At 37.8% G+C, this 14,947-nt stretch overlaps 1 protein-coding gene across 2 annotated transcripts in view; it reads right to left on the bottom strand.

Moving 5' to 3' along the window:
* Positions 1-14,947, bottom strand: part of ZFAND3 (zinc finger AN1-type containing 3) — a 132,330-nt gene that overhangs the window by 36,871 nt on the left and 80,512 nt on the right. For both annotated transcript variants that reach the window (XM_068676571.1, XM_068676572.1), the window contains one exon: positions 6,237-6,416. In XM_068676571.1, coding sequence (XP_068532672.1) covers positions 6,237-6,416 — 180 coding nt within the window. The remainder of the gene's footprint in view (positions 1-6,236; positions 6,417-14,947) is intronic.

Raw genomic sequence — 14,947 nt, 5'->3', positions numbered from 1 at the left:
AATGGCTTTTTGAGAAAGAAACAAAACCAGTAGTAGCAAAGCAGTCCAGTTACATTTAACAACTGTAATGAAGTAAACTGGCAGGATTCAGATTCCACTTTATTCCCTAACATTGTCTGATTCCATTACCTGCTTTTCCTCAGTTTCCCTGTTTGTAAAGTAGACATGATACTTTCCCACTTTATAGCTGTAATTTGAAGTGCAAAAACGGGCTTTTGAAACTGGCAGTTAAGTTATATTATTAGAAATAATTTTTATATAACCTTGATAGCTGTGCTGCTCTAGCCCACATTTTTATTATACGACTGTGTTTCTGTTTCACATTCCATGAGGTCCTTTCACTTTAATAAATGGGACCCTAGGATACACTGTCTGCTCTGCAGTGTGAAGTGACTATAAATCAGACTGAACAATTAACAGTGGTACTACTCTGCTGGTCTTCATTATGTTTCAAAATTATCATGCCACAGACGTGGAAAGAAGTGTTCATTTCATAAATCCACATGCCAGACCTCTCCAGTTTATATGCTTAAGCCATAAGAGCAACCAGAAATGTTCTTTAGATGAAACTGGGACTGTAAAGATTAGATTAAAACTTAGACAAAGATCCTCAATCATGAATTAATGATAACGGCAACACTTCTACCAGACATTTTTTTTTTTCTTTCAGATTTCTAGCTGCCTGTATGTTCTGCATGGGTACCTAATACCAGCTGCATTTCTCAAAGCAAAACTCCAATAGCATCAAGCTCAGAATGGTTCTATATATTTCAAAGCATTCTTGTAGAAAGTTGGTTTGAATAAATACTTTTAAAAAAGTGTACTTTGTGATAAATACTCAAAAAAAAAATCCAGGTTTGATGATAAATCAAATGAAAAATTGAAGTTCTGTTAAATTAACATTAAACAGCACCAAAAGGCTCTTCATACACAGTATGTTTAAAAACTCTTAAGATGAAGAACATCTACCATTGTGATTTTAGAATAAATTTAAAAAAAACAAAACAAACAAAAAAAAACGAGAAAACAGCTAGTTCTTGTTGTATACAGATGCAAAATGACTGTGGTATCAAACAACAGCCAGACACATATTCTATACTAGAGATGTGAGTTTTCTTTTGCTCTGATAAAAGACACAAAATTGAGTACAAGAACAAGGAACATGTGATGATCTTGTGAATTAATAAGGAAAATCAGAATTACTCATCATCACCATCATCTAGCAGTAGCTTTGTTTGTTATGTGAGGTTACAAGTTTAATTGCAGCATTAAATAATGTGGGTCAGGCATGTTAGTTTTGTAGCCCAGCATAATGTCAGCAGTTACTGCATTCTTTTGTATCAGAAAAAAAATCCCTACAAATTGGTATCTGAATAAATCAGGTTAGCAGCAAAACAAATTAATTTCAACAACCATCTATAACAACCAAGAGAAAAAGAGACTGCTAGCTTGGTTTGTTTATACATTCAATGCATTATAAAAGCGGGCACACACATAACTTTCAAATATGAGCCAGAAGAATTTCCCTGCAGCCAGAATTAAAAAAAAAAGGCAAAAAAAATATACAGAAATGAATTGTATCGCAATGAACAAGTGAATTCTCAAAGCCAGGCTATTTTAAATGCATACAATGCATGGAATCTATGAGCAATTGTCATTTCAAAAAATCACTGTTCTCATCTAAAAGGCACAAAAGACAATTAAGCATATCACAATAAGAACTCAAACTATTTCGTATAATACTTCGTATTTTGAGAACGTACATGTGAAAGTTGACATCGTTGACTCCCCTGACAAGCACAAACAAAAATACAAAAGCTGTACAGTAGTTTTAAGTTGGTAGAAACCTTTTGCATGGTGTCAGAGAACAGGCTATTCAACAGAGGGGAAAAAAAGGATGTGCTTGTTTATCCGATTTTCATGAGGTTATGTTGAAAAAACTGACACAGGATTTTTTATATTATTATTATTACTCATAAGACAAAAATATCATTACTTTTCTAGTACTGTAGCCTGTATTGCTTTTTACACAGTCATGCTTCAACAAGCCATGAAATTCAGAGGATAAACATCCAATAGGTACAGTAGAAAAAACAATCTCTCACCTTTCAGCCAAAGATCTTTTATGGAAGCCTGGTGCATCTACATCTCAAATGTAGTACCCTTTATGTACACAAAGTAAATCTGGCAAAATAACTTCATAATTGAGTGTAACTCAGTGTTTGCAGCACACAGAAATGCTTAATAAGATCAACAATGTTTCAAAGCATTCTTTCAATTCGACTTGCAAATTGTGCATTTAAACATTTGAGATAAATTAATGGTGTTGTAAATGCTTTGCTTGACATGCAACAGTTTAAATCTTGGAGGCTATACAATAACTAGAGAAAATTTACAGACATTCAGTCCTGAAAATCACATTTAGGCTTCTAAAATTCAGCACACAGAGGTAAGGTGTGGACAGTAATTACCACCTTCTTTCTGGGCTGAAATCTCCAATGTATTTTTTTGACAGTTACAGCAATACCTCACATCTTTGTGTATCTTCTTATGAAGTCTTCAATGTAGAAATATAGAGCATTTAACTGTTCTAGAAACATCAGTTATTCTTTTTGTCCTTTTTCATTTGTGGTTCTTGCTAATTCAAGGAGGCCAGGGAGAGTTAAGCAGATAATTAAAATAAAATCATGTCAGCTGAAGCAAAGAACTACTGAAATTTAAAATCTGATCCAGCTGCCAGAGCTGGAGTTGTTCAAACTGACATTTCTCCTGTCACATAACAACACAGTTAGTTTTAAACCAGCACAGCATCAACTTTGGGTCTACTCACACAGTGACAGAAATATAATGTGACATCCCCAAAGAAAGCAATGAAGGCCTGAAACCAAGCAAAAATTATTCCATATTCAGTGTGACCTTTTCTTTACCAAAATACATAGAACCTTCCTTAACAAGCTGATTTATTTTTTTTTTCTTTTAAAGAGTGCTAGTGGATGGAGGCGGGGGGCAGAGAAAGAAACACAAGGTCATTGACAAATCCCCCTTTTCCTCCCTATTGAACACAAACAAGTCTCCCTCCCATAAAAAAAAAAAAAAGGAAATCACTGCCAGTGCAAACAGCTGATATGGTGACTAACACTGAAGTAACTTCTGCCTGGACATCCTAAAGGAAGAAAGGAGGCCAAAGAGAAAAATAAGAATAGATAAAAATTAGACAGAACTTGAGCACAGAGAAATGTATCTGCATATAAAGAAGCACAGTTAAATCAGTCTAATTTTTGTTCCTATCTGTTAGGAAACAGATCATTAAAATCCATTCAGATCTAGACTTACTAAAGCAATACCAATATGTTCCTTATCTGCAAAAGCTTATTTCAGAAAACTTATTGCAACTGACAATACGATAGGCAAGATGATTTGAGATGGAAAAAGGCAACTAGAGTAGTGTATAGGGAAAATAAAACAAACAGAATGATCTTAGTATGGTTTCCTTCCCTAAACTGTAATGGTATTTTTTGAAATCAACAACAAAACCAAAACTTGAGAGGAGAGGGGAAAAAAAACAAACAAAAAAAGTCCTGAAGCTTGTGCCACTGTCACCAGGTGTGAACTTTTAACACGTTTTTGTTGACTGCAATTGTAATACTGAGAACTACCTTCCATCTACAAGAGAAAGATTAATCAGGAAAGCAGCCATTTGGGTAGGTGATTGTTCAGAAGCGATGGTGGCAGGAGGAGGAAGGTCACTACCAGGAATTTAGCGCAACCCTCACGGAACATCAAAACACAAAACGGCAGAGATCATACTTGCACATTGTCAGACTGAACTCCTGTAAAATCCAGTCCAAGGAGCTTTTCTCCTTCATCACCCATTGAGTGTTTAAAAAGGAAATGGCTACTTGAAACAAAACAATCAAAAAAAAAAAACACCTTCACTTTGTCTTATCTGTTCAATCTGTTTACCCTATGGACTCAACTGCTATGGAAATGCCTTGATGTGAGACTCTTAAAAGCTTGAAAGGGAAGAAAGAGAAATTGAGTGCACCACAGAATCCTTCCTGAGCACTCCAATCTTTCCATTCTTTGATAGGAATTACCTTAATGATCCCGTGCATTGATTTCTGGTGAATTAGTGCAATTCTATGCAGAACAGCACGTAGCTGTACATAACCACACAGCACTGCAAAGTATCAATCTCTGAAGAACACGGCTGTAATGAGAGCAGTGCATGCTTTATAGAACTTGTTGCAAAATAAATAAATATTGCACAGAAAAAATACACCCTTAAATTAAAATCAAAAAGACATTTAAAGTTTGGGCATTCTTCATTACAGGAAAGAATCTTCCACCCTGAGGCCATTATCTATCAGAAGAGCTCCATCAGTGTATAATTATTTCTGATAAATGATATTAAGCTTCATTAAAGAGGTAGTGAGGATGTGAGAGAAGACAGAGAGAGCTCAAGCTGTACATAAATCTCTCCACTGTATTTCACTTAAAATCACCCCAGCAGGAAGTCATAAAGAATTTTTTTATAGGTAATATTTTCAAATGCTCTGCAGGCTGTGCTGCCTAATATCCATCACCTTGAGTGTATGTTCACAAGCACAGCGCAATCCAGGATGAAGGACATTATTTTATTTCCCTCCCTCTTTCCCATCCCTGTAATCACCTTCCCACTTACCCCCAAGTCCTTCTCAGCCACAACAGAATCACCTGAACACAATCTAATTCATCACTGAACACATTTTCATAAAACCTGACCCAGTAAGCACTGGAGAAGCAACCTTTACTGCCAAATAGTAGATCTTGGCTATTAAGCCAGCAAAGGTGCTGAGCCCCACTGCCCTGTGAAAATTCAAATGTGTTGCTGAAGCACAACATTTTACTGAAAGGACAAAATAAGGCTTTGTTTTTATAGCATACTGCAAGTTTCCCCTGAAGAAGCTCTGGACAGTAGGAAGAGATGGGTGGTCAGCAGCAACTGTACATGTGAAGGAGAGACAAGAGTTACATGGCAAATTACTCTTATTACAAATAACTTACATCAGAAAGGTCAGCTTAAACAACACAAAATGCCTATTACTTTGGGCTCTATTTCTGAAAATATTCCCATATACAGGTTGAAAACCATAATTTAAAATTAAACATTTTATTTTAAGTCTAATAGACAACTACAATCCCAAAATAACACTTCCTGCTTTGTCCACAGCCATGCTGCACAAGTAAAAACAACATAAATGTGAAGTCTACCTACCTGTAAACAGAATAAATATTTGGGGAATTCGGTTAAAACCATCCTATACAAACAGTGAAGACAACTGAAAGCAAATGTGCCATATCAAAGATCTCTCAGTCCTACTGCTTTGTCAGCGTTCTTATTTCCAGCAGAGAAATAACAGCATCTCTAGTTTAGTCTAGCATACTAAATGAGTGAGTATGTTTTTCTTGCAATGCACTCATCTATCTATTGGCCACAATGTACAAACAAACTCAGCTCAAGAAGGATTCCCTCCCTCCATAAAAAATCATTTTAAAATGAAGCTACAGTTTGAGCAAGATTAAACTACAAATGACACATTTAAGCTTAAGTTGTTAGAATGCAGATTTTAAAACTCAATATATTATATACAGGTTGAACTCATAAGTTTAGAATAAGGATGATTTTATCACACTGTGTGTTGGTTAATTTTTAACATCTTAGTTTAGCTTAAGGCTAATTTAGCCTGAAACAGCACAATAAAGACCATAAAATAAGAGACAGATTACCACATGAAGCTTAGTTATCTAAGTGACCTAACAGGAATCTAGACAAACATGCATTACAGTCAGTGCTATTTGCAATTGCAAGGATCAAAAACCACTAAAAATGTTTTAAAGCCAAAATTTACAAGATACTGCTGTTTATCCCAGAACATGTATATTAATTTACTACCAATGTGAGAAATAATTTCTCAAAATAAGAGTACCTCAAAATCATAATTAAATTGCATGCTGCAGTTCAGACAGCTGTAGAAGTTAGAAACTCCTGTGACCCCTTTTAATTTGCTCTTCTATTAAAACCAACAGTTTTGCATTTCGTGAATCACTTCTAACCTCTCCCTTTGCTCTCAAAGAAGCAAAGGGTCTCAAAGGGTCCTTCTTTACTTTCAGAAAGAAGTCTGTGAAACCTAAAATGGAGAACAAAGCAAAACATTTATGCCTCCCTTGCTCTCACTGAGGACTTGTGCACTTACATTCCTCTTTGCTCGGTGAAGTTACATTCAGTTCTGTCAAAAGTTGCTGGTTGGAGTTAGCGGCCTGCGTGGTTAGAGAGGTATTGCTGTTGTCACTGTTCGTTTCTCCAGAGAACAAATCTGTCTGGCCGTTGCTTGTGCTGGGAGTAGAGTCATCATCTGGCTGCTTCTTCTGGAAATCTATCAAAACCAAGATCCATACGTCATCTCAATTGCTCAACCTAATCAATTTTGTACAAAAAGTTATCATAATGAAAACAACCCCCAAAGACTGTCAGAGGCATCATCATCCTGACAGTTTTTAAATATCATAACACAAAGTTAGAGTAGCTTTTCATTATTTCAAAGTATCTTAAGACTTATTTAATGCTAAAGAACCACCACCAATTTCAGAACTATACAAAGTTCTTGTTTTTACATCTGTTCAAGAGCATCCAATGCTTAATACTGCATGTATCAGAATATACCACACGGTGGTATCATGTTAATAACTGCTTGCACAAAGCACTTATAACAGCATAAAGGAGCAAACATCTGACTGAGGAAGAACTAATGTATGCAATACAAGGAAACGTTAGACTTCTCTAAAAACAATACTTCTCTACTTCTCACTGCCATTACCTAAAACCCTGCCAGTGTAGCAGCTCTGGAAAAGCTCATGTAGACAACTGTGGTTCCAGATTAGCATGTGGGAGCTGGGTTTTGCATCACTTGTTTAGTGGTTATGTTATTTTCTTAATCTTTTCTTCACTTACCAAACTATCTTTATCTTGGCCCACAAGTTTTCTTGCTGTTGATTTTTCCTGTCTCTGCCCTGTCCCCTGGGAGCGAGCAATTGACTGTGTGGGTCTTCACTGCCAGCCAGGATCAGCTCACCACAGCATGGCTGCAGACACCACATGCTCCAGCCTTGCTTAAGAAGGCAGGTATGAAGTCTGCAAGGGGCACCTTAGAGCTGTATTTACACTGTGCCTATCCCATTATGCCCATCCCTGAGCTAGCAGTGACCACCCAGGGCCGCTTTAGAAGCTTAGGTACCAATAAAGGCAGTCCTCTGAAAGGAAAATGGTTTCTCTTTACAATATTCCCTTTAATATTTAACCAGCCTGCCATTTGACATTTCTGAAAACACCTAAACCATACTCTTAGATGTTCACTCAAAGACCATGCATCATCATAATGAATAGCATACCTACTTTTTTTCCTTTCAAACTGTGGCTTTCAATAATTTAAAAACACTTAGAAAAACATTATTCTACATAGTCCACAAAAAAATTGAGAAGTTAAGGCATTGTGATGTTGGCTTTTTGTTAAATTGTGCAGTAAGCTGTCTGAAAGAGAAAATCCTTTATGTTTACAGTTTCCATTAAAACAACAGAAAAGTAAAATTTCTTAGCGTGTAGGAAACGTTGTAATTTTTAACCTTCCACTTTGTCATATTTGCTTTTAATATTAAACGCAAAGTTATTTATGCAAAGCAATTCTCTCCTACATACTTAACTTCAAACTAGAACCAAAAATGAAATAATAATGCTTCACACTCCAGTTAAGTAATAAAATACACTGTTATCACAACATTATGACAATGAAAAAAAAAAAAGAACAGAGTCCTATGAGCACACAATGAAATCTTAAACTATTGTAGCAGCAAGTTTAGGAAAAAAAAAAAAGTATATGTATACCAACCAGAGGACAAAGCTCTTTCCCAGGTTCCCATTCAGGCCACATTAACTTCTATTTTCACCTGACTTGCCCATCTCTTACCTCTGTATGCTTCAGTCTACCTGTGGTATCTTCTTCCTTTTGTGCCTACACTGCCTTAAGTTCTTTTTCCATGGTCTGACTGAAATGAATCTGGGAATATTTAAGCAATCTCATCCCCCTTGGGGATCCTCTCTTGCCTTTCTGTACCTACCAAGATATAACCCAGTTGATTGGGGGGTGGGGGGGGGGGAGAGGGATAATAAATAAAAAGCAGAAAAAAGACAACTATTTTGCAACACTTAAGCCAATGCATGTTTTGCAGCAGACCTTAACTATTTGCATATGTGATTGGCAAACTAATACATTTCACCAGTTTTCTGACAATAATTTCAATAGTTTAAAACACACTTCAAATGCACCAGACAATAAAGCTCCCTCTGCTAGTCAAATCAGAGGGTAGGTTTTCTAGGAGTCCTGCCACAGGGGTGCCAAGACATTTATTTTACCCCAACAGGCAAGATTAACAAAGCCACCATCAGTAGTGGTTAGTATGCCTCGAGTTGGCTGAGGCAGCTGCCTCTCTCCCCTTCCCAACTCCCTCCTCCTGCAGTGCCCAACCGAGTGGAGAACCGAGCTGTGGAGGGGACAGCATTGAACCAGATGAGGAAATAAAACCACCTCAGAAGACAGCAGCAACAAAAGCCAGCCAACACACCTACATGAAGGCACTATGGATCCACCAGTTGAACACCACTGTCAACTCCAATGCTGGCGTTAGATTGACCTACGTCCATGGAGCTAGGTTCAGGAGGTAAATCCCTCCAGGACATTGAAACTACATATGGCTGATTTGGCTTCAAAGTTTTCCTTTTCTTCTCGTCAGCAAGTGCCAAGTCTCAGAACTGCCCCCACAGTCCGACCTCCACACGTTGGATAGATCCCATCCTCAGGCCTACCCTGGCTCCAAACCAGATTAGTGTTTGAGGTGAAGTCTTTCCAAGTGCTAAGCTTCTCTTGAGGGCTTTCCAAAACCCACAGTCCTGATACTTGATTAGCAATAGCGTTGGTCTCAGATCCTACCCGCTACACCACTGATTTCAGTCTGACACAGCTCTGCCCTCGGACACCCTCCAAGAACACCCCTCCCAGCCAAGCGGATTTTGGTGTGCTTGACATCCAGTTATTCCCACAACACGAGACATCTCTTCCTCGTAAAGATTGCTGAAGATGACTGCATCATCTCCTGGCATTCCTAACACATTTTTTTTTTAAAGAAGAAATAAAAAGGCAGAATTTATTTATCATGCAAATACACATACATCAATAAAGGTTGCTCGTTATGTCATGACAGAAAAAAACGGAGCAGTCCACAAATATTTGCAGATGATGAAATGCTGGTTGCCAACATGACTCACTGGGACTGGGAAGCACTGCAGTCCAACAGTCCTTAATTGCTGACTTAGGATTTAAAAGTAATTTGCCAGAGAAATGAAGCTGTAACTTCTGCTGTGGAAGACTCAGCCAGAAGCCAAGCTTGGATAGGAAAGAGCTCAAAGCCAGGGAGGAGGGGGGAGGAGGCAGACAGGAATTCATCTGCCTCAACAACAAAATCTCAACAACTGGTGGGATGCAGTTTGTTGGGGTCATGGGCTTAAGTTGCGCCAGGGGAGTTTTAGGTTGGATGTTAGGAAGAACTTCTTTACTGAAAGGGTTGTTAGGCACTGGAACAGGTTGCCCAGGGAAGTGGTGGAGTCACCATCCCTGGAAGTCTTCAAAAGACGTTTAGATGTAGAGCTTAGGGATATGGTTTAGTGGGGACTGTTAGCGTTAGGTCAGAGGTTGGACTCGACGATCTTGAGGTCTCTTCCAACCTAGAAATTCTGTGATTCTGTGATTACGGAGCTGGGAAGATGCCCTACTCGGGCCTCACTTATTACCACAGTTTCATGCAAGCCGGGCTCCTGAATATCAGTAGTGTTCTTGCAATCAAGAAAGATTCAAGCACATGGGATTCTGCACCAGACACGAGCTGACAACTACAGCAATGAGACCTGGAACTACGAGTTTAGGAGATCCCCAACTCTTCACACCTATACTGAGGCCACAGTGTGGGCAAGGGGGAGCTCATAGCCGGAGACATCCTGGGAATCACTGGGCTACAAATAACCTGTCTAGAAAATAAATGAAAAGTGCATGTTGCCTGCAAAGGTGGCCACAGGGAGTGTTTTATGTGAGACTGCACCCAAGGCAGGGCACAAAAGTGAAGCCGTATTATGTACGTGTATCAGAAATGGGAGCACTTCCATTTCCAATGAGCTGAACAAGCAAATGGTTCCACTCAATATTATACACTGTGAGCTATCTACAAAATCCATTAAAAAAACGAGTGCAGAGTTGCAGAACAACAATAGATACCATGGAGTTTATTAAAATTCAGCAAGTTAAAAATTCTCAGCCACTGTATTTTTTTTTTTCCCTAGATAACATGCAAATACTTCGGTTGGACTAGCTCAGTGTCATCCACAAAGGGCATTTTCAGATGAATGTAAAACATTTTTTAAGGAAATGGTCTAAATAACAAAAGTCCTGACAGTTGCTCAGTGACAGAATGGTAGATGCTAATGCTATGCAGTACCTCCCAAAGCTGTACATTTAAGATGTGCATAAACCAAGCTGATTTTTTTCTGAAGAACTATTCATATTTGCAACCTATTGATAAATTCTTCAACTTAAAAGAGAGCACAAAAGGCTGTGAAAAATCCTCGCTCAGTGTTTGTGTTTCACAACAAGCTTCCAAATGACATTGTCTGAGTTGCCACACAGCAGCAAAATCCACCACAGCATCTGCATCCTTTCTGCCTTTATGCTGTATCCAGAACAAGTTTTTATTCAGTCTGCAGATCAATTACCTTTCAAAAAAGTCTTACCCTGCTCAGTTGGCTGGAACCTGGGAACATCTCCTGTCCATCCTTTTACTTTTTCATTGCAGAAGAGAGTACTTGAGGAAAAGACTGAAACTGGTGTACCCTGAGACACACTAACTGTAACTCAACCTGTATTACTTACACACACTGGTTTATTACTAAATATTGCCATCTTACTTCAAATCGCATTACTGAGGCAACTTGCAGTAACGTCAACAGCAATACAAGACCCATTCAGGAATATAATCTATATTATAAATTTGGCCTAAGTTATCAACAGATTTCTGAAATACCACTTTCTGATTTGTGGCCCAATATTTTATTTTTGCAAATATGTATCTAACAATATATTGGATGAGCTGTATTATACTTTTTCTCTGCTTTGGTGGACTCCATTCAGCCTTTTTTTTTTTTTTTTTTTTTAACCAGGACACCTGTTAACACAAATAACTTGCAGACCACCTTGATCTCCCTCAAACACAATAAAAGCTGGCAACAATTACCGGAGCAATTGTGTCTGAATGGATCCAGTTAAGCCTTAACTGCTTAACAAATAAAACAAAACAGAAATACATGCACAATCCAGGCAAGATCCTGGCAAGTTTTGAAGGGGAGGCTTTACTCTGATTAAAATCAGAACATAACTATTGACAGAACAATGACCTCCCTAACAGACTCAATGTGGGGGGAAAAAACAAACCAGAACAAGAGCTGGCAAGGAATTTATCATTCCCAGAAGTTTCTGTTTAACCACAGAAGCATGCAAAAACACCTTCATTAACTTGTCTCCTCCGTTTTTACTGAGGCTTTCACTATGCTAGCAAAAGCAGTGCCAAAACGCACAATGTTACGACCCCAAATCCATCAAATCTCCTAATGTTTCCCTTTCCCTGTTAATAAAATGCAATTTTATAACTTTTTACAGAACCTTCAACTGGTACACAGGTTTAGTTAAAACTTTCTCCATTTGACAGAATGTTTTCTTTTCCTGCTCAGCTGTCCCCCTTCCTCCATTGTCTTCAGGTTTCAGATTATTTTTTTTTGTTATCGGGGGAGCCAGCACTAAAAGACAACTTGAGAAAAGATCTCAGTAAAATGCGCAAAACCAATCTGAAAAAAAATGTGCTGTATGGTAGAGAAGCTGCTAGTAGCAAGCAGCAAGACTGCCAGTTTTTGAGCTCCAAAATCCTTTTGCTGTGTTGTGTCTAAGGGTTGCACCCCGCATCCCAACTAGCCGAGTGAAAGCAGATAATCTCAGACAGGGCTCTGATGCACTGATGTTAATAATAAGAGAGTTAATTTTGTTTTGTTGATTAGGATTTATGTGTAAACAACACAAGGACTCTGTGCATATACAGACATGATACAAAAAATTCATAATTTCTATATACAATAAGTCCAAATAGATAAGATTCAAATGAAAGCAAGAAGCCAGATTTGTTCCCAGACATCAGAAGACAAGTTCTTTTGTAAGACAATCTTACGCCCTTTCATATTTCTAAAGTAACATTGATAATGAAAACCAGCACGTTTATAGCTTCTGATATTACAGCCATCAATATCTGACAAAACGCATAAGATAATTGTGAGTCCTAGACTTTTGTTTAACTGTAAGGGGTCTGTAGTTGAACAGGGAAGAAGAACCCTTTAACTTCTGCTAATTTCTGTGATTAGGGACTGTGGAAACTTGAGGTACAGTCAAATCTGAGCCATACCAATATACCATTAAGCATTTAATTCTGAAAAATATATGTATGTCAGAATATTATATACAATGACTTAATACTAAGCCATTTTTTCCCTCATTTGCACATTTATGACACTCACAAATGGTCTTAAATTTAATACGCTCTCCTTTCAGCCTAGTTTAGGGATCAAGGTTACCAACACCTCCTATTCTCTGTTCTACAAGAGATGTTGTCATTAATAAAGAACGGGCTCATTCAAATAAATGATGTATGTTGCAAGAAGTGTCAGAGTAAACAGCATGCTAAGATGAGAAAATTAGAGCCTTTAGAATAATTTCAGTTGACAGGCGATAGCACACCACTTCCTTACTCTCCAGTCCTACAGCTCCCATAACTTTGCAGTGTGAACTAGCAAAAAAGAAGTTATTTGGAGAGTGTTTGCTTCTTGCACTGCATTAAATGTGCAGGCTGCACATTGCTTGTTACCAGAGCATCTTGTTCTTTTACAGAGCATAAATTAACATGTTAGTGTTACATCAAATGTCCATTAGCATCACAACACTGCACACAAAAGACTTTTACCTTCCTCTAATCAGAAAACAGTTTCACACTTCAAAGAAAGTGCATTTTAAAAGTACTTTGGGAAGTAACACAAATATTTGACACTGAAACTGCTGTGGAATAACTTAAAACAAATGTTTCCCTATCATTTCATTTTTTCTTCTTCATATGCCTGGTCATATATGATGACCATGATATATTCACTACAAGAACTAAAGATTTTATTTACTTTTTTATTGAGAACTCTTCACTGCGTTTTTCTGGTTCATAGCCTACTGAAGGCATTTGAAGTGGCATTCATTTATACCTATATTTTGCATAATAAATTAACGTGAATGTAATTAGTAAGGGGAATGCACCACGGAACAAGTATTGAAGAAGACAGCCAAAGTCATAAAATGGCATCAAAGGTAAGTACTGTAAAAAATTACATTTATAAATACAACATGTACACACGTTTTAGAAAGGTGTTTCCTAATAAGTACACAGTAAAAGTAATAGCAAAAATACGTGGAGGAATTGAATAATAGACTGGGGAGTAGGAACATTTTTACACGAACTATCAGCTCAGCTCATCACTTTCACAGCTGAGCACAAAGTACAGGGAGAACTAACACCATGAAAAATATTAGAAAAATGATTTTCTGTACAACTGAACTTTAAAATTGTGAGCATGTTTTAAAAACATCAACACATTAATAGGAGTTTCAGATAACGTGATTTGGATGTTACAGACACCAAGCTTTTCATATAGATTTGGTTTTCTTTTCCAATAAGCAGAAACACTAGAAAGAGGGTAAAATAAATATGAAAAAAAAAAGTGTCTGCAAAGGTGGCAATTGGTTAAAACACTGCTGCAGTTACACGTATTTGTCATTCAGGAACCAGGATCAAGTTATATATGATCCCCATATTTGTAAAGCTACAGGGACATTTAACATAAGTATTTTATTTAATTTCATTAAATCTGGTGACATCATTTGTTGAGTAAAGTCCTACCATAGCTCCTAAAAGCGACACCCTTGCTTAAGGGTAACATCCCCAAACAGGCCCTGGCTGCATGCAATGACTCTCCCCCATGCTTATGTGGGAAGTTTCAGATGTGACTACCATTTTGCTTACTGTTTATCAGGAAAATTCAAAAATGACGACTAAACAAAGACTAGCAAGCCAACAAGCATAGCATTATTACAAATAACCTTCATTTTAAGATCCAAGTTGTTAACAAACACATATGCATATTGCATGGTTAAGGAAGAGAAATGCAGCTTTGTATGGGAGCGAGCAGAAGAATCTGCAGCAACTCTATTAAGCAGGCTTATAACACCTCCCAATTCTGCCATGAAAAAACCTGCCATTTCCACAGCACATGATCCCACCATCCCCAAAGTAGCTGTGAAATACTGAAATGATGAAAGAGGAATTTCATTATCACCTAGAGAAGCAGCCTCTGAGAGAAGCTTCCCCACCGAACACACTCCTTGCTGTCTGACCACAGCAATTTGCTTACTGGAGCTGCTTCAGTGCTGACCGGCAACAAGGTCACCGAAAGCCTTGGGAGAAACATTCTAAAAACCCTTGCGTCACATTTCCTGTTGTTACTTTCAGTAGCATGCTTATCTCATATGAAATTTCGTTATTATTCTGTAAAAACTCACCAACATAGAAGTATAAACATTACTGCCCATCGCCACGGTATCCAAAGTACTGAAGCTACGATGAGTAACCTACTATTTGAACAGCCACTCTACCTTTCCTGTCACAGAATCCCTCACATCCATGGTTAGCATCTGAGCTTTAATCCAGTACTGAGAACAGACAGCGAGGAGGTACT

Source organism: Anas acuta, chromosome 3 (assembly GCF_963932015.1).
Source record: "Anas acuta chromosome 3, bAnaAcu1.1, whole genome shotgun sequence".
Classification (NCBI taxonomy): Eukaryota; Metazoa; Chordata; class Aves; order Anseriformes; family Anatidae; genus Anas; species Anas acuta.
The sequence above is the reverse complement of the archived record's forward strand: the minus strand, read 5'-3'. Positions and strand labels throughout refer to the sequence as shown.